The sequence below is a fragment of the Sapajus apella genome, unplaced genomic scaffold (genome assembly GCF_009761245.1).
Source record: "Sapajus apella isolate SASKATOON/1434 unplaced genomic scaffold, GSC_monkey_1.0 scaffold5, whole genome shotgun sequence".
Classification (NCBI taxonomy): Eukaryota; Metazoa; Chordata; class Mammalia; order Primates; family Cebidae; genus Sapajus; species Sapajus apella.
The window spans coordinates 35,232,391-35,257,779 of record NW_022436945.1 but is presented as its reverse complement, the minus strand read 5'-3'; the positions used below and the strand labels follow the sequence as shown (position 1 = coordinate 35,257,779).

Sequence of the window (25,389 nt, the reverse complement as noted above, 5' to 3'; positions counted from 1 at the left end):
TTTACAGATGGAAAACAGGGAAAAATCCATTTTTGTGAACTTATTAAGGTCATCTTGCTGATAAGTGGTGAATCCAAAACTTAAATTACTGTTTTCTATGCCCCACCTGCATTTTAACTACCAAATCTCTCAGATTATGAATGTAATATAAGTCAAAACAATTAACATGACTTTTGACAATTTTTTTAAAAAAGGCAAAGTAGAAAAAAGAGGAGAAGAGAGGAGAGATGCTGCAGTAAATTGTGAATTCATTGATAAAATCACATTAAGTAGAAAAATCTACTTTGTACCCATCACATACTTCCTGGAATATTATGGATGGTGCCAGATTATTTTAAGGAAAACTTTGACACATTGAAGTACTTGAAGCAGAAAAAAAGCACTATAGGATATTTAATTTACATAAGTGTTGCTGAGGAAATGAGTGGTAACCTTATTTTAAAGGATAAAGGCAAATCATAACCAGGTAGTGAAAATTACATGAAGGCAGATTTTCTCCCAATACAAAATTTTCTAACATGGTAATGTATGCTTTATCACTAGACTTGTTCAAGCAGAAACTTATTAGAGTGTTCTTATACTCTGTAGGAGGCAGATAAAATTTATCAGGTTTTTTTTTTTTTGTATTTTCAAACATTTCATTATCTATCAGTACTAAAATTGTTTAGCCAACTGAAGTCCCATGTTCCAAGAAACAGTCTTGGCTATTAATTCATTCAGTAAATAATCACTGAGCATCACCATTCATTCCACAAATACTTACTCAGTGCCCATTGCGTGTTAAGCAGGGTTCTGGGAACTGGATACAATGGTAAGCAAGACAAAGACAAAAATATACTACTATTTGTTCGAGTAGTATAAACATATATGCTAGATGAGCAGGATACAGAAATCAGAATTCCTTCTATATGAACTTAAATTATGGTAGTTTGTGTCAAGATAGCTTATTAATATAAATAAGTAAAAACAATAAAATGTTGGAATTGCTACTTAGAATTCTAGAGGAGGTATAGTGGGTGCACTAAAGAACTTGCCATCAGTTGCAACTCTGGGAAAATATTGTATGTTTTCAGCTGTCATAGGCCTAAGTTCAGGTCAGTATTAGCGAAGGATATATATATATATACACAAACACACACTTAACATCTGAGGAAGGGGTAGGTTGTATGTTTTTATATGTCTGTTAGGGGGTTGAGGACAAGGGTAAGCACTATTATACCGTAGCTGTGGTATACAGATAAAAGCAGTATTATACCATAGCTATATATATGGAGAGAGAGAGAGAGAGAGAGAGAGGATAACATTACTCTCTTGTGCCAGAGGTGGAGTCTCAAAATCTGTTAGGAATTTTTGTATATGGATTTCCTATGTCTTTCAGGTGAGCCTTCTGGTTGTGTAAGACATGGCATTAAAGTAGAAACATCCTGTTAAAGGCTATATAATTTAGTTTAATTTTGAAATCCTGAAATGGAGAAATCCTTTCCTCCCCAAAACAATATCTTCTGAGATTTAACACTTCTCTTTATTTTTTAGACAGATATTAAATAACTAAGAATAATAGAGATTGTGGTATGCAATAGAGATATAGAAGTAAACTTAATGTAGACCCTGCTCTCCAACCCATAGCTAGAATGGGCAGATCACAACTTCTATGATTATAAAATAGTAACTTTAATATATATTTTAATATTCATGTCAGAGAGTGATTTGTTTCCCTAGATAGCTTTAAGGCGCTAGAATCAAGGGCTCTAGCTACTAGGTTAATCTTCAGGTAAATTTCCAGAACAATCACTAATGGTTGTACAATAGGTACAGTGTGCTTAAACACAGGGATACCATTCACCTCTTGGTCATCCTAGAGGTGTATAATAATAATAATTTTCCAGCGTGTATAATAGGGTACTTTGAGTAAATAATACCTGTTCCAAAAAACAACCATATTTACTAGCACTGAGTAGCCCTTTTGGCTGGATTGAAATTAAGTATTAATTCAGATGCCTGTATTTTATAGACTAATTTGTTACTCTCTAAAGGTGGCTTATGAATATATATTTGTCTCTGGGATTTCTTAGTAACATTTCATTTTGAAAAACATCAGATTGTCATAACTAGAATAGACTGGAGTATTTTGTTTTTTTCTATTCACTTATTTGTATTCTCTGAGTTTGTGAAGTGAATAATCTGAGACAATCTTTTATCAATTAAAATATCTGTCACTAATTTAAGATCCCAAGTCTTAGGAAAAAAATACGTTTCTGCCTTCAGAAGGATGGATTCTCATTTATTTCTTTCACTTTTAAGGTATTTTAATATATTTTATAATTTAATAATCCTCAATATAATGCCTCAATGTTGCAAAATTTTTCTGCTTTGAAGAATGTATCTGAAATATAGATACTCCAAAATCTTGGAGAGTGAGAATTTCACCCAGATTTGTATTTTTTCTAAGCCTAACTTATGTTCTGTCAGGCACTATGAATATAAACTGAAAAATGGTGAAGTTGTTGATAATTTCAGTATACTCAGTGTTCAATTTTTCAAATAGACTATAATAAAAATTAGGTTTTCTTTCTCTTACTCCAAAAAGCACTCACATAGAAATGATCACAAAATAACATTTACAATTTCTGGGCATTCACCAGCCTTCCAAAGACTTCATTGAATGGGTGGTTCCTAGTTTTCTAAACTGTTTTAAAGAACAAATTTGGTGTGCTAAACATAGCAAATAAGCAACAAAAACAAAAATCCAAAGGTTGCCAAACTAAATTGTTTTATTTGTAGTATTTGTTCCTTTATTACAAATAAATCAATAAACTACAGGCATTTTAAATCTATAACCAAAGGCATTAAGAAAAAAAAAATCTGTTTTATAATTGTCTGTTTTTATCTTCATGTTTTTTAGAAAACCATGCCACTATACTAATTATTTTTAAAATGTATTCTGATATTATTATTTTTTAAATTAGCTATATTGTATCTAATCTCATATTTGAATCTAACTAGATAATTATGCTCTGATGGGTTTAGGAATTGTCCAGACTTCTTTTTTTGAAAGTAACAGGGATAAACTCTGTGCTGAAAGCAATTTGTGTTACTATTTCTTTCCTAGTTTAGATGTAATTTTGGAGAGTTCTGTATCTTCAACCTTACAAAGAAAATCATATAAACTAGACCATAAATGAAGCTGCATTTTACATTTCTCCTAAATCAATTTTCCACATCTTCAACTGTGAAATAATTGATGTGTAATCTCATTCAAGTTCTAGTCTATAGACAGAAAATTAATTTGAGTTTTTCACTTAATCTTGTTTTTCTTTACTTGCTTTTCAAAAATAATTTTCAAGTTGTTATTGTTGAAATGTATGGAAAAAAATGTGGTTTTCCTTAATGACATAATGTTTTTGCTTGTATACCATAAATGTTAAAGTATCTTATTCCATTTCAGTCCTCAAAAAAATGTTAGCAAAACAAAACAGCGTTCATTAGACTATACATACAATTAGTAGCAATGTTTACCTCTAGATAAAGTACAGAAATGTTTTTGATTTCATTGATCAAAGGTAAGAAATCACTGAGGACATTAGATATTTAATTTCACATGTTATTTATCTTGTTTTTACAAGAAGAACATGTCTAATTAAATTTTATAATTTTAACGAGGACTAAGCTAAAATTAGAGAGATAATATAGTTTGATACTGTCTACCAGAAAGATGTTGGTAGGCTTTCTGTAGAGAGGAAGAACAATGGTGAAAGGACAAAAGGAGATAGCCCATCTTTTGCCTTCCTAATCGAATTTTGTGTTTCTTTCCTTAAAGGGACCTGAAATAACATCCTTTTTTCCTGGGGTTGGTGAGTTGGTATGGTGGTGAGGCAAGGGGAGAATCTATTTCGTGGCACTACTCATTGATTTTGGGGAAAAAAATAGAACCTAATTTATTGATTTAAAAAGCAACCACTTAGCAACTCGTAGTCTTTAATTCCAGATTTTTCCATGAATTTTGACAGATACGTGTGTGTGTGTGTGTGTTATGTGCACATATACGTGTGTATTCTTAAAAACATAAAATCTAACTAGTTTTTGACATAACTAACAAAAATATCTTTCTAAATCAGCACACTTATTCTACCTCTTTTTGAATGACTATGTAATATTCTATATGATAGAAGAATTTTAACATTAAATAATTCCTTATATTTTGTCATTAACATTTTTATGTACATATATCCATATGTATATGCCTTTAATATCTATACTTTGATCAATGTTGTCAAATTGCTGTAAAGCAAATTCCATTTCCTAATAATTGTTATAAAAATGCCATTTATTTGTATTTTCCTCAGTACTGGATGCAACGAATCTTTTAACATATTGCCAATGTGATGGCTAAAGATTGTAGTCACATTTTAAACTTATTTTCCCTTGTTACCAAAAAGTAAGCATGCATATATATATATATATATATATATATATATATATCGATCCTTTTCTTTCTTAAATTCTTGTATATCAATTATGTTATAAATATTTTTCTCTCAATTAAACTTTTGTCTCTAGTCTTACATAAAGTTTCCTATTCCAACCATAAGTTCTTTTTAAAATTTTTCTTTCAGTTATTTTTTATTCTGCTGGTTTGCTTATATATTGCCTAGCAAGGCATTCTTATCCCAAGTGTCAAAAACATTTTAAATATCTTCCTTAGTAATATTATTCTTTACTCACTTTCTTTTTATCTTTAATATATAGCAATTTATTGTGTAAGGTGGAAATCTAATTTTATTTTCTTCGAAAAGGGCTAATTGGGGTTTCAACACAATTTACTGAATAATTCTTTTATTTCTAAATTGACAATTCACTTTTATCATATATTATATTTCTATATACTGGAGATCTTATTTTGAAAGCTTAATTTTGTTTTCACTGACTATGTATTGCTACAATAAGGTTTTGATAAACTTTTTTGTTTTCTTTTTATTCTCCTCAGATAAATTCCACCTAAGAATTCCCTTTTTAAATAACTTGTTATAAACAACTCTCATGTTGACTGTTCTACTTAATTCTAATGACTTTAACCTGTCACACACAAAAGAAGAGATGCTGATTAAACCTGTATGAAATGCATCAAAAATTTAGGAATAATACATTCATAATATTTTCATAGGCAAAATATTTATTTTGCATTTATTTTTTTGTTCATATGTTCCTCAATAAAGTTTTATTGTTTTTTCACAATAGACATATACCTTCCCTGTTATAGTCCCACTTAATCATTTCTCATAAGTCGTGTTGTCTTTGTCAAATGAATACTGTTTTTCTTCTGTTTTTTTTTTTTTTTTTTATGAATTAGCACTGATATCAGAAAGTTACTGTGTTTGCATTCGTTTTATGTTAGGTTATCTACCATAATTTTTAAATTAAGGACCACAGTTATAGTTTTAGTTATTTTCTTTATTCACAGTAATTTTATCTGAAAACAGCACAATGATCTATTCATTTACTTATTCAGTGATTTTTATTAAATTGGGTGAATACTATGTATCAGATTTGTGAGTAGGTGCTGAGGGTATCACATTAAATACCTTAAAATCTAACGCATTTAAATACCTAAATACCTTCAAATTGCTTAAAGCTTAGAGAGGGTTCTAAATAAATACATAATTAAGATACAATGTGATTAATTGCATGGTAGAGCTAACCACAGGACAGATTTGAAGCATACAGGGACACACTTACCTAGTATTCTAGGCTTGGCTCTATTGTGCCATTTCAAGTTTCTAAAGCATCTCTTTATGTGTGTTAAGTGATAGGTTCCATTTTATTTTCCTTTGTGCTCATAAAATAATCATAGAATTGAATGGATTATCATTTCACCTTTTTAAAACTCTGGAAGTTTAGTGCTTGCTTCAGCAGCCATATAATGCAATTCTGAAAATTTAAATCTGTAATGCTGTTATTGATCACTCTTAATTATTTTGCTTTCCTACAGCTTTATGTGCAGTAAAAATTATTCAGAATTACAACCCTAGAAAGGAACTTTTGTACTAGATAATTTAGTAGCTCAAACATGAGGAAAAAAAAAAAGAAAGAAAATTTATTTATTTTTTGGCTTTAGGTCTAAAATCAGCGATTTTGGCCTACTCTTTGAAAAGTAAGTTCTTATAGTCCTTGACATTAGAGTATCTTCTACTTAGAAAGATTAGAAACCAGATATTTCTTTTCTGGAATTTTTCCCTGAATGACTATGCTTATGAAAATGTGTTTGATGGTTGCAAAAAAAATACTATGTAACTTGTCATTAACAACAGATAACAGATAGGGCCTATGGAGACAACATACATTTGTTTACTAACAAATATTTATTGAAACCCTGTGTGTGACAGACACTGTTCTAGAAACTTGTGATATGGTCATGAACTAGAGATAAATCATCTTCTACCATTTTAGAGTTGGCACTCAGGAGGGAGAAATACACAGTAAACAATAAGCATAAATATATTAAATTAGAACTTACAAAATTATCTTTTTGTCCAAATGGGCAAGTATAATTTAATAGGTTAAAACTACTTCGCCCTTCATCATTTATGTATAGGATTTTATAAGTAAATTAGAGCCATGGTGATACGGTTAACTTCAAGTCTCCACCCAAATCTCATCGTGAATTGTAATACCCATAATCTACATAATCCCCAGGTTTCAAGGGAGAGACCAGGTGAATGTAATTGAATCATGGGGGAAGTTACCCCCATGCTGTTGTCATGATAGTGAGTGAGTTCTCATGAGATATGGTGGTTTTATAATGGGCTCTTCCCCCTTCAGTCAGCACTCCTCCTTCTTGCTGTCTTGTGAAGATGTTGTCCTGCTTCCCCTTTGCCTTCACCATGTTTATAAGTTTCCTGAAGCCTTCCCAGCTATGCTGATCTGTGAGTCAATTAAACCTCTTTCCTTTATAAATTACCTAGTCTTGGGCAGTTCTGTATATCAGTATAAAAATGGACTAATACATATGGAAAAAATAAGCTGGGCAAGGAAGTGTGGAATTTGGATAGAAGAGCAAATAATGATCAGGTAGGCTTCAATGATTAAGTAATATTTTAACAAATACTAGAAGTGAGTGAAGCTTTCAGTCATGCCACGTGATGGTTGGAGATAAGCATTTGAAGTGGAAAACCATACGTGGGGTCTTGTAGTTGCTATTTACTCTTTCTTTTTCAACTTTTATTTTAAATTCAACAGATGAATGTGCATGTACAGTTTTGTTACCTGAGTATATTGCATGATGCTGAGCTTTGAAGTAGGAATGATCCCTATAGCCATATATGAATCATAGTACCCAATGGTTAGTTTTTCAAACCTTACCCCACACCTCCTTGCCATCTCTAATAGTCTGAAGTGTCTCTTGCCATTTCTATGTTCATGAGTCCCCAATGTTAGGCTCACGCTTACTAATGAGAACATGGGGTATTTACTTTTCTGTTCTCCAAAGGACACATTTTTTTTTGTTTTCTATGGCTTCTTTTATGGCTGCACAGTGTATATTTACGACATTTTCTTTATCTAATCCACCACTAATGGGCACCTATCAGTTGATTCTATGACTTTGCTACTGTGAACAGTGCTGCAGTGAACATATGAGTGCATGTGTCTTTTTGGTAGGATGATTTATTTTCTTTTGGATATTGGGATTGCGGGGTCAAAAGGTAGTCCTGTTTTAAGTTGAGAAGTCTCAAAACTGCTCTCCACAGTGGTAAAACTAATTGTGTATTCTCATCAACAGTGTACAAGCATTCCCTTTTCTCCACAACCTAGTCTACATCTGTTTTTTTTTTTTTTTGGCTCCTTAATACTAGTCATTCTGATTGGTGTGAGATACCTTGTTGTGGTTTAGATTTGTGTTTCTTGGACAAGTAGAGGCTTGGAACATATTTTCTTGGCTGCCTGTATGTCTTCTTTTGAGAAATATATTTTCATGTCTTTTTCTCATTTTTAATGGGGTTATTTGTTTATTGCATTTCCAATTGTTTCAGTTCCTTATAGACTCTAGATATTAGATCTTTGTTAGATGCATAGTTTGCAAATACTTTCTGCCATTACCTAAGGTATCTGTTTACTCTTTGACAGTTGCTTTTGCTGTGTAGAAGCTCTTTAGTTTAGTAAGGACTCACATGTCCATTTTTGTTTTTATTGCAATTTCTTTTGAGAACTTAGCTATAATTGCTTTTCTAAGGCTGACATTCAGAATGGTGTTTCCTAGGTTTTCTTCTAGGATTCTTACACTGTGAGCTTTTATATTTAAACCTTTAATCTATGTAGAGTCAATTTTTGTATGTGGTGAAAGGTAAGGGTCCAGTTTCAGTCTTCTTCGTATGGCTTGCCAACTATCCCAGTACCATTTATTGAATGGAATAAAAAGAAATGAGTCTTTTTCTCATTGCTTATTTTTGTCAACTTTGTTGATCAGATGACTATAGGTGTGCAGCTTTGTTTCTAGGTTCTCTTCTGTTCCATTGATCTATGCATCTGTTTTTGTACCAGTACCATGCTGCTTTGGTTACTGTAGCCTTATCATATTGTTTAAAATTAGACAATGTGATGCTTCTGGCTTTGTTCTTCTTGCTTAGAGTTGCTTTGGCTATTTGGGTTCTTTTTTGGTTCCATATGAATTTTGGAATAGTTTTTCCTAGTTCTTTGAAAAACTATTTTGTTAGCTTAATAGGAATAGCATTGAATCTGTAGATTGCTTTGGCCAATATGACCATTTTAATAATATTGATTATTCCAATCCATGAATATGCAATGTTTTTCACTTCTTTGTGTCACTTATGATTTATTTTAGCAGTGTTTTGTAGTTCTGTCTGTAGAGATCTTTCACCTCCTTAGTTAGATATATTCCTAGGTTGCATTTTTGTGGCTACTATAAATTGAATTGAATTCTTGATTTGACTCTTAGCTTAAACATTATTTTTGTATAGAAATGTAACTAAATTTTATACATAAATTTTATATCCTGAAATTCAATGACGTTGTTTATCAGTTCCAGGCGCCTTTTGGTGGAGTTCTTTGGGATTTTCCAGGTATAGAATCATACACTCTCTAAACAGGGATAGTTTGATTTCTTCTTTTCTTATTCAATGGTTTTTATTTCTTTCTCTTGCCTTATTGGTCTGGCTAGCAGTGTTAAGAAGAAAGTTTATATGCTAACCGTGTACCTGAAAAGGTTAGAATAATCTCAATTTAATTATCTAACATCATACCTAGAGAAACTGGAAAAATAAGAACACACTAACCCCAAAGCTAGCAGAATAAAAGAAATAACTAAGATCAGAACAGAACTGAATGTAATTGAGACCCAAAAATTTATACAAAGAATCCATGAAACCCAAAATTGGTTCTCTAAAATAATAATCAAGATAGATAGACTGTAAGTTAAATAAACAAAGAAAGAGAGAGAAGATCCAAATAAACACAATCAGAAATGGCAAAGGTGACATTACAACTTATCCCCAAGAGATATAAAAGATCCTCAGAGACTATTATGGACACCTTTATGCACACAAACTAAAAAATCTGGAGGAAATGCATAAATTCCTGGAAACACACAATTTTCCAGGATTCAATCAGGAATAAATTAAAACCTTGAACAGACCAATATTGAGTTTCAAATTTGAATCAGTATTTAAAAAACCAAAAAAAGCCCTCAGCCAGATGGATTCACAGCCAAATTCTACCAGGCATATAAGAAAAGCTGGTACCAAATCTACTGAAACTATTCTAAAAAAATGAGGAGACACTGTTTATTCTAAGAGATATGGAAAACTCTCTAACTAAGATCCAGGCTTTTGAGCATAGAAATGATATGACGTAATCTGGATTTTAAAAACATTGCTGTGTGTTTCATATTGCTACCGTTATCAAAGCAAGGACTGTGTTACCAATGCAAGGGTGAAATTAGATCCTTTTTAAAATAATTTGAGCCTTCCTGATGGATTTTACCTGTGTTAAATTCTACCTTTGCCACTAACTAATAGTAAGAACTTTGGTAAGTTATTTAAACCTCTTAGAAACTGAGTGATCTTCACTTATAAAATTAGGGTAAAATGTCTACCTTATAAGATCTACATTCATCTTTTCATTCATACAACAAATAATAATTGAGTGCCAACTTAGTGTCCATCACTTCTCTAGTTACTGGGGATGCCTCAGTAAACAAAACAAAAACCCCACACTCCTGAATAGTGGTAAGGATAATGGTAAAGGATCCCAGGCTCGTGGATAATGGTAAGGATAGTCGTAAAGGACCCCACACTCATGGATAGTGGTAAGGGTTAATATGTTCAAAGCAAAACTTCTGTTATTAGGTAATTGTGAGTGAACTTCTATAGTTTTAAACAAGTTTTAAGATTCTTGAGAGCAGAAACTCAACTGTCTGCTCCTATATGACTGATGCATTAGTGGACTATATTAAGCAAATCAAATGTGAATTTAACAAAATCAGTTTCTAGTTCAACTGACTGTGCAAAATACCACTCCTCACAGGGAGATTTAGTGAAATCTAAATGGAATATATGTGCCAAAATTTACTACATTTACTCAGCAAAAAATTTTCGTATTTGGCCTGACCATGGCAGGCCATCATGCTTGTTTCCTGGCATAAGAAATGTGTGCGATAAAAGTATTCATTCATGTTCCCTTCTAGCTAACAGTTCCCCAATACTATACATTTTTTAGAATTTTTTTCATTCCATAATTATTACCATCATTTATACAGAATATTTCTCAAGTATTTCCAATTTACTAATAAATATTTTTTCTCTATTTCTAATGTTCCTTCTGATATATATATTTAAAATGCTCAGAATGTACTAGGAAACCTAGTGATTTATCTTCCCATTATTTTTTGTCATATCTCCCCTAGCATAGACTTTTTTCTATCATATATACATAATATTTTGCCAAATACATAAGTAAATACTTATTTTATTGTTGATCCCTCTTATTACAATCAAGTTACATCACCACTTGTAGAAGAGTATTCTGATAGTAGTCTAATTTAAAAAGTAATTAATCATAAAGTATTTTGAATGTCAAAGCTTTCAATAGAAGTATTGTTCAACTGGAAAGTTTGTAGAACATGATATTTTTGCAGAGTAAAAACAAGTTAACAGAATATTTGAAGAAAATAAATTAAAATAAGACAAGATTTCTGATATCTCCAAGGCAATATCAAGAGAATCATCATTTCTATTTAATGATCTGAAATTACATAATTTAGTATCACCATCATAATTCACATATGAGAAAAGAAGAGAGGTAGATAGAAAGCAATAAGGGAAAGAAGGAGGGTGGGAAATCAGGTGGAGAGAGAGGGAGAATGAGAGAAAACAAGAAAGGAAAAATTTGAGTGACGATGAAGATGGTGTATGCGTACATTTGCGTGTGTGTGTGTGTGTGTGTAGAATTTAGAATGATTGCATTGAAATAATAAATAGTAACATTTACAGTCATGTTAAAAATAAAGCATTGTGCATATCATTATAATGTATTACCTTGGGAACACATAGTATTGATCAATTTATACTATTTCATAAAACGTATTTAAAATTTTTGCTGGTAAATGGCAAACTATAATGAGTTTCTAGTTAATGACAAGTGAAAAGAAAATAATATTCAAGAGTAGGGAAAAGATCAATAGACAATTGTGAAACCACATAATGGGTACAAAAAAATAATGCAGGAATAAAACTTACTACTTGAAAACAAAACAGGGTGACTATAGTCAATATAACTTAATTGTATATTTTAAAATAACTTGAAGAATATAATTGGATTATTTATAATGCAAAGGATAAATACTTGAGGGGATGAATGCTCCATTCTCCATGGTGTGCTTATTTCACATTGCATGTCTGTATCAAAACATCTCATGTGCCACATAAATATATACACTTACTTTGTACCCACAAATTTTTTAATTAAAAAAAAGTAAATGTAGTTGTATTTGGAACTGGAAAGATGAATTAGGTGACCATGCGTTCAAGATTCTTCCTCACTCATGATTCTTTTTCATATCCAGCTTAATGACGCCAAAAAATTTTTATAGTAACTTCCAATTGTTTTATTTCATTTACCAAAAAACTGACTGAAAATGAACAGTTTCTAAGGTCAGGATAAGTCACAGGGAAAGAGGGTGTTAAGTTAGAAAAGATAAGTTTGTATACCTAATTATTGAACTTAACATATTATCCATCCTGAGCTTAATTCAATTGATCACAGTAGAACCAAGTGTTTATTAAGCTATGAGCATTTATGTAAAATTCAGTTAGTAACAATGCTCTGGCTACATTATGTTTTCAGGAACTAAATCTGCTCATTTACTACCAATGCAAAATAAAGCAATGGGAAGATGCCTTTGCTTTTCTATCTCTTTGTCAAAGTATTTTATAGTATAAGATTCTTTTAATTTTAAATTACAAAACTGCACATAGGCAAACTAACCAACAAACCAATGTAAATACATAAGTGACTAATTATGGGGTATCACCTGGGACCCAATGAAGGACTGATCAACCAAACATCAGGAAAGCTGGGGATGGGGCAGTCTTGATAGCAGAAATTCCTTCTTTTTTTCTCTAGCTATGCTTTCAAATGGGTTGCACTGCAAACTAGCTATTGCTTCATTTATTGGTTAAAATTCTCCACTGTCAGAAATGAAAGGCTGGCTGAACATTTGGAGGTCAACTGTTCAGCCAGGCCTCCCAGACAACTTGGCCTGAGAAAAGACCTGGGGGTATAAACAGACCTGCCTGTTGACTGCTTTTAACTGGGTCAAATTATAGTTCAGTAGGTGATAATACTCACATGTGCCTATAAAACTAGTTATTTCAGGAAGGAGAGTAAAGACCTACTGGAACCTGGGGAAGAAAATAATTCTAGCCAGCTAATTGGTTGAAATATAATTTCTTCACTAGTTTTGCTTTTTATCATCAAAACAATCAATACAAAGAAAGAGCATACACAGACTAACTGGTAAGGAATATCTGTCTGTCGATCTATCGATCTATCTATCTATCCATCTAATTACCTACCTATCTTACCTGTCTATCTATACGGGTAAGTAATTTTAGAAAATTAAAAGATTATGTGTCTGTAGATAGACAGTATGATGTTCATCAAATCCATATTTGATGTTCAAATTAATTATGGCTGTATGAATATAGCTACAGGTGAATTATGTTGTATAGTGTAATGACAATTTTTCTGAACTTAAAAAATTTCCTTCAAGTCAATAATTGTCCTTTCAAAACATCCCTTTTCTTTTACATGTATTAGTCATTTAAAATAATGTCCAAATTTTCTCCAAATCACCTAAACATACAGGTAGCTAAGACAGGCAGCTATAGGGTTATTCAAAGTGCTGGAACTGTCTTCTTACACATTACAGAAAAAACAGCAGTGTGCATATATAGCTGTGTCGTTCTTCCTTCGGTCTCAGCAAATTGGCTTTTGTTTCATTTTCTTTTGTAAGCCAGTTTGGTTTCATTTTCTTTTCTTTCTTTTTTTTTTTTTCACTTTCATTTACTTTTGCCAGTCAGTTTAAAGATGATCCACCTCTGCCAATGGTGCATCTGTTTGTTGATCTTGTATCAAGAATTTGTCCCTGACCCTTATTAGAAAGGACCATTCTGCAAGCTTCCTCAGATACCTGTGGTCCTTCTCTTTGTTTGTTCTTTGGATTTCTGAAGTCTCCTTATTTATAAAATACTAATTAATAAAATATTAATAGGAGTAGCAAAATTACCCCCAAAATTAATTCTAGTCAATGACATTCAAATGATGAGAATATTGTTGGTAGTCCTGATTTCTGAAAATATTTATTTATTTTCTAATTACAAAAGGCAAGAATTTGGATTTCTTGAGTAACCATATCTACCTATTATCTGGGTTGTATATTGATTCACTGATTAACTTGCTATTAAAATAATTTTAGCTCCACTTACTTTTAAAAGATAGGGCTATGATCACCTCAAATAACAAAATGAATAACCAAATTTTATATTTATTTTAATAAACATGGTGGAACTTTTCCCAGTGAGAAAATAATGATTATTTATCTAACCCAAAAGTGTTTATGAGGAAGTACCAGTGACAATATATTTATTATATTTGCTTCCCAGTGAATTTTTCCTGTACATATACTCAGTACAAGTAGTAATCATCATTTTTCTTCTAATGAAATATGTAAATGTCCTCATCAATGAATTTCACTTACAATTATAACTTTTTTTCACACTGTGGGGAAAACAGTCTATAACTATTCCTTCAGGGTTTTCTCATATTCCTTGGGCACTTTATTAAGCTACTCTGAGTTTCATCTCTGCTTTCTTAACAGATTAATGGAAGAAGCTCCCTCATGTGTCAGAACCAGGAAATTTGCAGTAACCTTTATATGAACTAAATACAGGGTGACTATATAATTAATCATGCAAAGGAGGCCATTTTGTGATGAGAAGTTGCTATTGAAAATCATTTCAGTACAACAGGTGTAAACCAAGATTTTCTTGGGCAAACCTCAATGCATGTTTACTTTATTCATAAAAACTAGTTTATATTAATTGACTGACTTGCTATAGGCATGTAGTTTTTCTCTAGCAATGCAGATGGATTTTCTTCATAATTTTATGGCAAAGCATGCCTTGTCTCTACTTAAATTAACTCTTTGTTATTAATTTGAAACTCTCATTTGTTATATAGGAGAAAGCTAATATAGTTATTAAAGTTTTTTCACATACAGTAATTTCCTATGTCATCAAACAAATTTGTAGGATATATTAAAGTAACTGGGCTTAGTAAGATAAAAAGAAATAATCATATACTAAATGACTCAAAGATGTTCTTTAGTAAATACGTACAGGTTGCATGCAATTGAATGTGAGAAGCAGAAGCATTTGAGAAGATGTCAAGATGCCCTCAGATATGTAAGAAAAGATGTCAAGATGGCCTTAGTTATGTAAGAGAGAAATGCTTAGGAAAGTTAAATGAGAGGAAGAGGGAGTGGCAAGAGAAGCTTCAAGTAACAAAAGATGTTTGAAATGTATGAAAGTAAGGGGGGGAAGAAGTTTTGGATCAAAAGACTCAAAATGAATGCCATTAACATATTCTGAGAAAGTTTTGGCCATGCCAGTGGAAATCCTCGAACACGAATTGTCCTTCAGAGTAGCTCCTAGTCTGGTAGTACTGGATCTGAATTAAGACTCTCACTGTGCTCAGTTATTGGCTGAAAGCAGCCTGGGACAGTTCTGGTCAGGTGCGGACTCAGGGCTGATCCTTAGTGCTGGCAGGCAACTAATGTTTCCACGGCAGGAGAACCAAGCGGCAAATTTTCAGGGCTGCCACAATTATTTCCTTAAGAGAGTATGATATTCTGCCTCTCTATATACAACCCTCTATTTAATTATTCATTTTATAATTCGAAATTTATTTCAGAGTACTATCTGGTATAAAAGAAGAAGTTCATTCTTAGGTAGGCATTCTTGTCAAATTAACTCCTATTTATGAATTTATATTACACAATGTGTACATGAAGATTTAAAGATAATATTAACATACAAAAATATATTTTCTATGGTCTCTCTGGTATAAAATATTAGTTTTTTCCCTTATTCTATTTTTCCATCAAATCTTGTAAGCTACTTTATACATAGATGGCAATGAAAGCAAATTGTTTCTGTTATTTTTCATGTAATATTCAATTATGAAAATAATTTGGTGCTTTTATAGACTGTTAACAAACAACAGATGTGTACCTTTTGTTAATAAATTATTTATTTAAACATACTCTTATTGTTAAAAAATATGCAATCATAGATAATACTGTGATAAGTATCTTACTGTCTGATGCTTTTCTGTGTCATTTGACTGAAAATGTTTTTTTCCTTTATTAGGAAATGAGACCATCTAGATCAAGACTATAATTATAGTCTCAGTTTTGCCAATAGATTGATCTGTGTTTTTGCTATGTTTCAGTGGACTTTGGTTTTCTCATTTACAAAATAAAGGACGAGAGTTACTTAATCTCTCCAATGTCACTTCTAGTAAAATTTGATAGTTATAACTCCTCCCAAATATATGTGGAAGATGAGCCACCTATTGATAATTTGATGATCAGAAAACCTTTGACAATGTTCTCGGAAAAAGATGGTAGGGTTTTTCTGACTTAAAAGATGGCTGGGTTCTTCTGACTTAAAACATGTGCACACCATGTTTTCCTTTTTATTCAAACCGTTCTTTACTCATTTTTTCTTCTTCTTTTCTACACATCAATTTTTATACATTTTACCAGACTAATTATTACATCTTTTCCTGTAATCATTTAAGTTTTAAGGTTTATTTTTAGTTGTGATGGTTTAAGTTCACAACATATGGATGTGCAGATCATATTTTATACAAATTTAGGGGACACCAGTCACATTTTGGTGGAATAATTTTTATGAAAGTTAATGACATTGTGGGAGTAGTCAAAATTTACTTTATTATTTTAATATTGTATTTTTCTTGCATGGAATTCTCAATTTTTGTATATTATCACATCAGGGCACTTTGTACGACGAATGTGTTAGTTTTAATAAATAATGTTTTTGTAATGCCTTTTTGTACCACATTATGACTTACTTACTCAATGGTGGTGTCCTTAAACTATACTTTTATACACAATTTGATTGAACTTTCTACCGTTTTTTTAAATCATTTAGTGTTGATAAGGCAGAAGATGAAGATGATGAGGATTTAACAATGAACAAAACCTGGGTCTTGGCTCCAAAAATTCATGAAGGAGATATCACACAAATTCTGAATTCATTGCTTCAGGGCTATGACAATAAACTTCGTCCAGATATAGGAGGTAAGTTTGAGTTACCACCCTGGTATTTTGGTGACTATTAAAAATATTATCACTGGTACTATTTTAATCATTTATTTCTTATTCCTTGAGTGTCTGATGTATGTGAGAGGATCTGCTGGATATAAGGATTATTGGTTGGAATGGTCACTAATGTTTTGAGGAGTTCACAGTCTGAAATAAGAAAAAAAGAAAAATAAATTATGTAATTATTTTCAAGCTGCTACAGTATCTGACAAAGTTTTGATAAAACTGTCTAAAAGACTGAGCAATACGTCATAAAAGGGCTAATATTTGAAAGATAAGTCAGAGTTCCAATTTTGGGCAAATGCCAGGCTGTTCTAATTAATATAGAATTATAACTCTTCATAGTATAGTTAGTACAGGTAATCAGCTTTGTACTTCTTCAACATTATTTTTGGTCTTTGGCAGTTATGCATAAATTTTAAAATTTAATTAAATTGTAACTTTTCCCTATGATTCCTTAAAACAAAAAAATTATAAATCATATATTTCCTTAGTCATCAATTAATATATGGAAATTGAAATTTTTAACAAATTCAATTTTTACCGTACCAAATTCATCATAACATCATATATTCTTCTATTTATATATTTACTCTTTATTAATGTTTTCCATAAATTAATATTGCATGTGTTGTGTTAGATTTAATTTTTTTCTATTTGGAGTTTTTGGTGCAAGTATAAATTCATTTTTTTAAAGTTATTTTTTGATTTGTATTGCCAATATGGAGAAATATAAAAGAATTTTTACTCTGTTCTTGGAAGCTTTGCTAAATTTGTTTATCAATTGTAATTGTTTATTTTTAGATTCTCCTGGGTTTTTATAAGATAGAAAATAATGACCATTTTCACAATAATGAATATTTTATATTCTCATTTCCAAAATTATACTTTTTCTTGCCATGTTGCACTGGGTAAGACTAGAGTATAACGTTGAATAACTCAAATTGTTCCTGATATCAGGAAAAGCAATCCCTATTTCACTGGTAGGTATGATGTTTGCTTAAACATCTTTTTTAAAGGCACTTTTTTGGTTACCTTCTCTTCTTATTTTGCTAGAGCTTCTTCTTTCTCTGCACGTCTACAATATGTGTGATGTGAAAACACAGTCTTCAAAACAAGTTTTTTCTGTGTAGAGAAAAATGTCAGAAAGCTAGAGAGAAGCGTGCTTAAGAAACTGAATGCTGAAAGGAAAAAGAAACAAAAGTGTGAATTTTATGCTGAACTCTGGCATCATATATTAGTAGTATTTGTTATGTATCTATTTGAGCAGTGAACTTCTTGCATTTAATAAATGTTTGTTTTATTTTAGTATTTTGGAAGTTTCATGTTTTTGTTCTAGTTTTACTCTTGTACTTGTATCTTAATACCTTAGTCTTCCATTTATTGACCCTTACTCAGGATTCTCGGTTGTTATTGCTACTATTTAACCCCCACATACTGTCTATACATCAATCAATGAGATTTTTCTATTTCTTTTTTTCCTTCTCCTTAGTTTTATTATTTTTAATTACATATTTTCTGCTTTGTCACAACATATAATATTTGTAAACTTGTTTAACACCATTTTCCCAATCTTTATTTTAGTCTTTAGGCTCTAGCAACATATGCTAGAGGCTATTATTTTTAGGAAACTAACACAGGAACACAAAACCAAATCCCATCCATTCTCACCTATAAGTGGGAGCTAAATGATGAGAATTCATGAACACAAAGAAGGGAACAAGAGACACTCCAGTCTACTTGATGGTGGGAAGGGGGAGAGGAGTAAAAAAGGCTTCATACCTGGGTGATAAAATAATCTCTACAACAAACCCCTGTGACAAGAGTTTACCTATGTACAAACCTTCACATGTACCCTGGAACCTAAGATACAAGTTAAATAATAATAAAAAAATTCTCATCATTGGTATATTTTGCTAAAGTTATTTTAGTCATATCTTTCTTGAGTAGATTTTCAGAAAGTTGTTATATGTAAAAATTATTTTTTGATTGGAAATTTGAAGGATGTAGTGGCTACATACAAAATCCTCAGTTTATATATATTTTTTCATTGAGTTTTCACTTTAATAGCCTAATCATAACTGGTAACTTGCTTTGTGTGTTATTTTTGAAAAGTCTAATGCCAGTCTATTATTCAGCCCTTGTAATTTATTTAATCTTGTTTTTTTTCTCCTACAGGCCATTTGGATTTATTTAAAAAGCTTTCCACTGAATTCTTTTCTTAGTAAATATTTTAGAGTTGTTGAATTTGGGTAATCTCTTTTCTGGACACTGATATATTTCTTTCAAAATGTAATTTCAAGCTTTCTTTCAACCTTCAGAAAATTTATTTACTTATGTATGTATTTATTTAGGAATATAAAATTGAATATTTGTTCTGTTACATTGTTGATTTTCTTCTTCATGAATTCCCACTGTAGGTATGTTAGTCACGCTTTGCCTGCCTTGTATTTGCATGCTATTCTCTTTGACATTCTGACTTCTGTTAATATCTTTTGTATTCTCTTCATTTTTTCCTGCCTATCATTAAGCTGTTTTAGTTGATTTATTGGTGATCACCATAATTTTGACTGTTTCTGCTCTTTTTTAAAGTCCAAACAATTTTTATTTATTTCTTCCTGCTTGTGTGTGTGTGTGTGTGTGTGTGTGTGTTGAATGAATTTATTTTGCGTAGTTTCCAAATTGTTTTATTCAAGATGATTTTTTCTTATTCCTAAATTTTTGTTTGAATATACTTAACTGTAGAGAGTATTTTCTTACAGTTTCTTCTGCTTATTATTTTGGGTGAAAATTTTCCACAATTGAGCTGTATTGGATATTGATATCTTATTTCTGCAATAATTTTTTTGTCTTTTTTATTTTGTGGTTTGTGGGTATTTTACAAGATTCTTAGCTTATTGGTATATTTTAATGTCATGATTATAAAATTCAGATACTTTGTATTTGATTGTGGTGTTGGAGTATATTTATTTTGTGGTGGGGAGAAATTCTATTACTTCCATTTAATTGATTTTTCTTTTCCTTGTAGAAGCACAAAGTACTCCCCTTGACTTTTCCTTGTCACTGTACAGTTTCTTAAGCTCACTTCTGTTTTTGTTTTTGACATTTTTCTTGGCCCAGAAACAACCTATTTTGAACATCGCTCTTTCACATCGCAGATACTTATAGATCCTTTTCCTCTTAGTTCTTGTGCTGCTCTCCAAATACATTCTTAAATACTTTCATATTAATGGTACACTTATTTTCTCTAGTGGTCTTGGGCAACTACTTTAGGCCCACCACTGACCTCCCTTCTGTCTTCTACAGAGCCTATTTCAGGCTGCTGTATCCATCAGAAAGTGTTGCCTTAGAGTAGAAGTGAGACAATATTTGAGAGATGTCTTTCCATGATTTGGTATTTGGGGTTTTGTTTGTTTGTTTGACTTTCATGGTCATTTTGAAATGTGGGTATTTTTTGTCTTTAAGTTATGCAGAGGACTGAATTTTTGATTACTTTTGTGTTTTTCCCTTTTTTGTTTTTTTATACATTTTTGAAGGAAATATTGGGAGATAAAGACATAGGACATTTATGTAAATTTTCTCATGTACTGCTTTAGAGTTTTACAATTTATTCCTTTGTAATTCCTTCTTTATCACATGGAGTAGTTTGTGAATATTGTTTAATTTCAAAAATCAGCCTGTGTTCCAGGTATGTTTTTGTTATTGGTATCTACATTGATTTAATCTGTGTGTGAGAACATATTCGAGTCAGATTTATGATTCTTGTTCTTCAAATAATCTATACAGCTACTGAAAGAGGTGTGTTAAAATTCTCTAACTATAATCATTTACTTAGCCTTTTAAAAATTTTTTAGTCCAGTAAGTTTTTGCTTTATACATATTGAAACTGTTTTAGGTACACACAAATTTAGGATTGTTATGTCTCCTTTTTAAATAAATGTTTTACTTTTAATTTTTATGGGTACATAGTGGATGTACATGCTTATGAGGTACATGAGACATTTTGATGTATGCATAAAATGTATAATAATCATATCAGGATAAATGGGGTATTCACCTCAAGTATCTATCATTTATTTTTGGTACAAACATTCAAGTTAAACTCTTTTGATTATATTTTAAATGCATATTATTATTTATTGTAATCACCCTCTTATACTATCAAATAATAGATCTTATTTATTCTGACTATATTTTTATACCCACTAAATATTCCCACTCCCCCACCTCACTACTCTCTGGTAACCATCATTATATTCTACCTCTATGAGTTCAATTGTTTTGATTTTTAACTCCTACACATGAGTGAGAACATGTGAAGTTTGTCTTTCTGTGCCTGGCTTATTTCACTTAACATAATGTCTTCCAGTTCCATTCGTGTTGTTGCAAAAGACAGAATCTTATGCTTTTTTCATGGCTGAATAGTACTCAGTTGCATATATGTACCACATTTTCTTTGGGATTGTACAGCTTCTGTTGAATAGCAGTTTTATTATTAGGAAATAATAATTCTGCACTGTAAAACACATTTTTCTATAACATTTAATTTGATTGGTATTATATATCTATATTTGCTTTCTTTGGGTTATGATTTGACTTTTTAATATCGTTTTTCATCCTTTGATTTTCAGTATTTTTGTGTTCTTTGTTAAATAATTTCTTTTAGAAAAAAAAAATATATATATATAGTTTCTGTTTCCTAATATTCAAGTCTGATAATTATTTTCTTTTAAATGAAGTTATTAATGCAGATATGGTTAAGGTAATTATTAAATATTTTGTGTTAAATCTACCTTTCTATTGTTTTGTTTTGTTAATCTATTTAATTTGTTCTCTACTGCTTATATTTTCTCTATTCTTTACCTTTTTTAATTCATTAGATATGCGCAGTGTTATTTTATCCATTATTGCATTGTATACACATTCATTTATAAATTTTAGTGAGTAAAACATGCATTTTACTTTATTAGATTTAAACATAAATCAGTAACTTTATCATAATTTAAAGCAATTTTGACTTTTTGATAAACTACAGTGCCATTTTGCTACTATGTCCTTATATGTTATTCTATATTTATTTGATTATTATTGTTTTAAAGTGTTTAAAAGCAATTAACATAAAACAATGACATCCTTTCTGGTGTTATTTCCTTTCTTAAATACTCTATTTGCATTTAAAAATATTTTCTCTGTAGTATTCCTTTTGGTACAAGTCTCTCGAAATGAAGTACTTCAGTTTTATATGAAAATTATTTTGTATTGCCTTCTTTTTGAATGACATTTCCAATAGATAGGGAAACTCTGTTATTTCCTTTCCAAACTTCATAAATATCACTCAATTTCTCCTGACTTTTACTATTCTGTGGCAGAGTCACATTTCAACATTTCAACATTAATGTTGCTATTTTGAAGATAAAACTTATTTTATCTATGGATAATTTTAACATTTCCTTAGTCTTTGATTTTCTACCATTTTATTTTAGTGTTCTTAGATTTGTTTTGTTTTGAGATTTATATTGAGGAGTTTACAGGGCCTCTTGAATCTGTGGGTTGAAACTTAGCTGCTTTTGAAATTCTTGGCCTATATTTCTTCAGACATTTTTCTTCTGTCTCAATTTCTCTGCAACTCCAATTGCAGGTATGTTTGACCTCTGCCACGTCACTACATCTCATACTTTCTTCTATATTTTTTTTTGTACTCTATTTGTGTTTCAATCTGCTCATTATTACCTACCTTGTTTCCAGTTCAATATTTTTTACCTGTAGTATTTACCCCTGATTTTTAAGTCAATTTCAGGTATTCTAAAATATTTGCCATTATTTCATCTATATTCTTATACATGTGAATACAAGTTATTTTAAAATCTTTGCTAACTACAATGTCTTGATCACTTGCATAACTTTTTAAAATTTTCTTTTGCATTGTATCTCTTGGTTTAAGGTGATTTGGTTCTATTTCATGGAATGTTTCTTAATTTTGTGTTAAATGTGAGTAGGGTATGTGAAAAATAATAGAGATTCTACATGACATTATTTTCTTCTGGAGAAGAGTTAATTTCGTTTCAGTAGTCAGATTGAGTAAAGAAATCACTGTCATTTACTCAGAACTGGTATAAGTCCCTTGGTAAAACTTTTCTTTTGCCCAAGACACAACCATTTGAGATGTCTAGACTGACAACCTGAGGCTTATACCAGGAACCCCTCTCCTTGGCTTGCCAGGCATCCCTAAAATATTCATGGTGCCTTAGATGCTTAGGAGCTGCCTGCATTTGGTTTGTCAGAATCACATATCTATGATTTAGGAATCAGCAAATGCCTTAAGGGAAAATCACATGTAAAATGCCCAATTAGATGCCGTGTGTGTGTGTGTGTGTGTGTGCGTGTGTGTGTGTGTGTGTGTGTTCCAGGCAAGTCCTAGCTGTCCTAATAGCCCTTAATGCCAAGTTTTGTCTCTCCAGCCAAATACAACAGCTAAAAGCTCTGAGCTGCTCTGTTTTGTTCAGTCAATTGGTGATCTGTCAAACAGCAAATATATCAAGGGGAAAAAAAGGCCAAAGAATAATGTAGAACTCACCTCATTTTCTTTCTTTTCAGGAAATTTTTACATCAAATCCTGGCTATCTTAGTAGCTCTGTTTTCTTCACCATCTGTGGGTGTTTATTAAAAAATAAATTTTATAGTTCTCTTTATTGGAATGGGTATTTTGATATCAAACAACGAAGGAAGCATCAGAAGTCTGTATTTCTGTTTTACTCCTCATACTTTACTAATACTTTTTGTCTGTTTTCTCTAATGTATGTTCCTTAAAACTGTAAATCACTGTATTCCTAATTGCTAAATCAATGCCTAAAATATAAACTAGGTTCTCTTAATATTTATCAGGTATTTGGAGAATAGAATCCATTGTATATAGTCTTTTTTAGTCCATGTGTGGTTATTTCTACAGTTGTCCTACTCCATGAATTTTGCATTTTAAGTACATTTATTTCAGATCAAGATGTGAATGTTCAAATTTTATAGACACTTGTGATATTATCACCATGTTTAATACATTAGGTTAAATATGTCCTGGATACCTTCATAACTGTATCATGCTTAGTAGCAATAATTTCTGTGCATCTGAGTATACATCATAGGTGGCTTAATTATTGAAGTACTTTTTGTATGTATTCCTTTCTTTCCAAAATACATCTTTGTACCCTTTTTCTTTGGTGATGCTATGAAAACGTATATTACCAACTTACTGAGGTCTTCCGAACTTAATGGAGAATTAACATAAAAAAGTTTTGTTCATCTAGTTAAGCTTCTATTGCTTTATGATAAATATTATTTTACTTTTTTGTTTTGTTTTGTTTTGGTTTTGAGACAGGGTCTCAGGCTGTCATCTAGGCTTGAGTGCAGTGGCGTGATCACAGCTCACTGAAGCCTCAAACTCCTGGGGCTTAGCTGATCCTCTCACCTCAGCCTACTGAGAACTGGGACTACAAGCATGCAACACCTCACCCAGCTAATATTTGTATTTTTTGTGGAGACGTGGTTTCACCATGTTGCCCAGGCTGGTCTCAAACTACTGAGCTCAGCAATCTGCCTGCCCAAGCCTCCCAAAGTGCTGGGATCGCTGGTGTTAAGTCACCAAGCCCAGACTATTTTCCTACTTCCTAAGAACTTTTCAAGTAGATTCTATGACTTTCCAGTTTCAGTTATTAAAATAGTTCAACTTAGTATAAAAATTTAATGTTCAGATTAAAAGACATCCTCTCCTGAGACACAGGGCAGACAGGCACCACTAGAGAGACACTGTGGGGGTCAGAGGATGGTTAGGAAGGTAGTAGTGTAGCCTGTTGTTTTATTCCATCTCTACCTTTTCTATGTTTCTAGTGATGGGGAAGTAGGGAAGATATAAATAAAATTTGTCTATGTGTTTTTAACTCAACATATTTGCAACCTTGGTCTTGTTACTTGTTACTTCTTTTTGGGCTAACACCAACTGGCCTTAGGTATAAGTTAAGGGGTAGACATATAAATAATGACTTTTATGGTTAGAAGATATAAATAATTTTTGTTGTTTTTCATAGGCATTTTACATGGCTCACTTCCCCCGCTTGGGAAATCTGGATGCTTTTCTCTATCTTCCACCTGCCTTAACTCCTTTCATTAGCAGTATTGTTTGAAGATATGTGCTGCTGATGCACAACTGTCTTAAAGTCAAAAAAAACGTGTGAGATGCTGCTAACCAAGTTGTTTTCTTGACTTGCTTTATACCCACAGGAAAATAAAAGTGCTAAAGAGTAGGTGTGCAGCTCTTCCTCTGCCCTTTATTCTTTAAGTCCTATCACTTCTCTCTTTCCTTCTGCCCGATCAGCTGTGGGAGCAAGAGCAGGTTGCCAAGTCTGCTGCCTAAAGTAGAGAATGAAAAACCAGCCTTCTTTCTTTCTCTCTTTCTTCCTCAAAAAAAAAAAAAAAAAAAAAAA

The 25,389-nt window shown here is 31.5% G+C and overlaps 1 protein-coding gene across 3 annotated transcripts in view; it reads left to right on the top strand.

Moving 5' to 3' along the window:
• GABRG1 (gamma-aminobutyric acid type A receptor subunit gamma1) overlaps positions 1 to 25,389 on the top strand; it is a 94,318-nt gene that overhangs the window by 5,581 nt on the left and 63,348 nt on the right. For all 3 annotated transcript variants that reach the window (XM_032274079.1, XM_032274078.1, XM_032274077.1), the window contains exon 2: positions 16,746 to 16,894. In XM_032274079.1, the coding sequence (XP_032129970.1) occupies positions 16,786 to 16,894 (109 nt within the window). In that variant the 5' untranslated portion in view covers positions 16,746 to 16,785. The remainder of the gene's footprint in view (positions 1 to 16,745; positions 16,895 to 25,389) is intronic.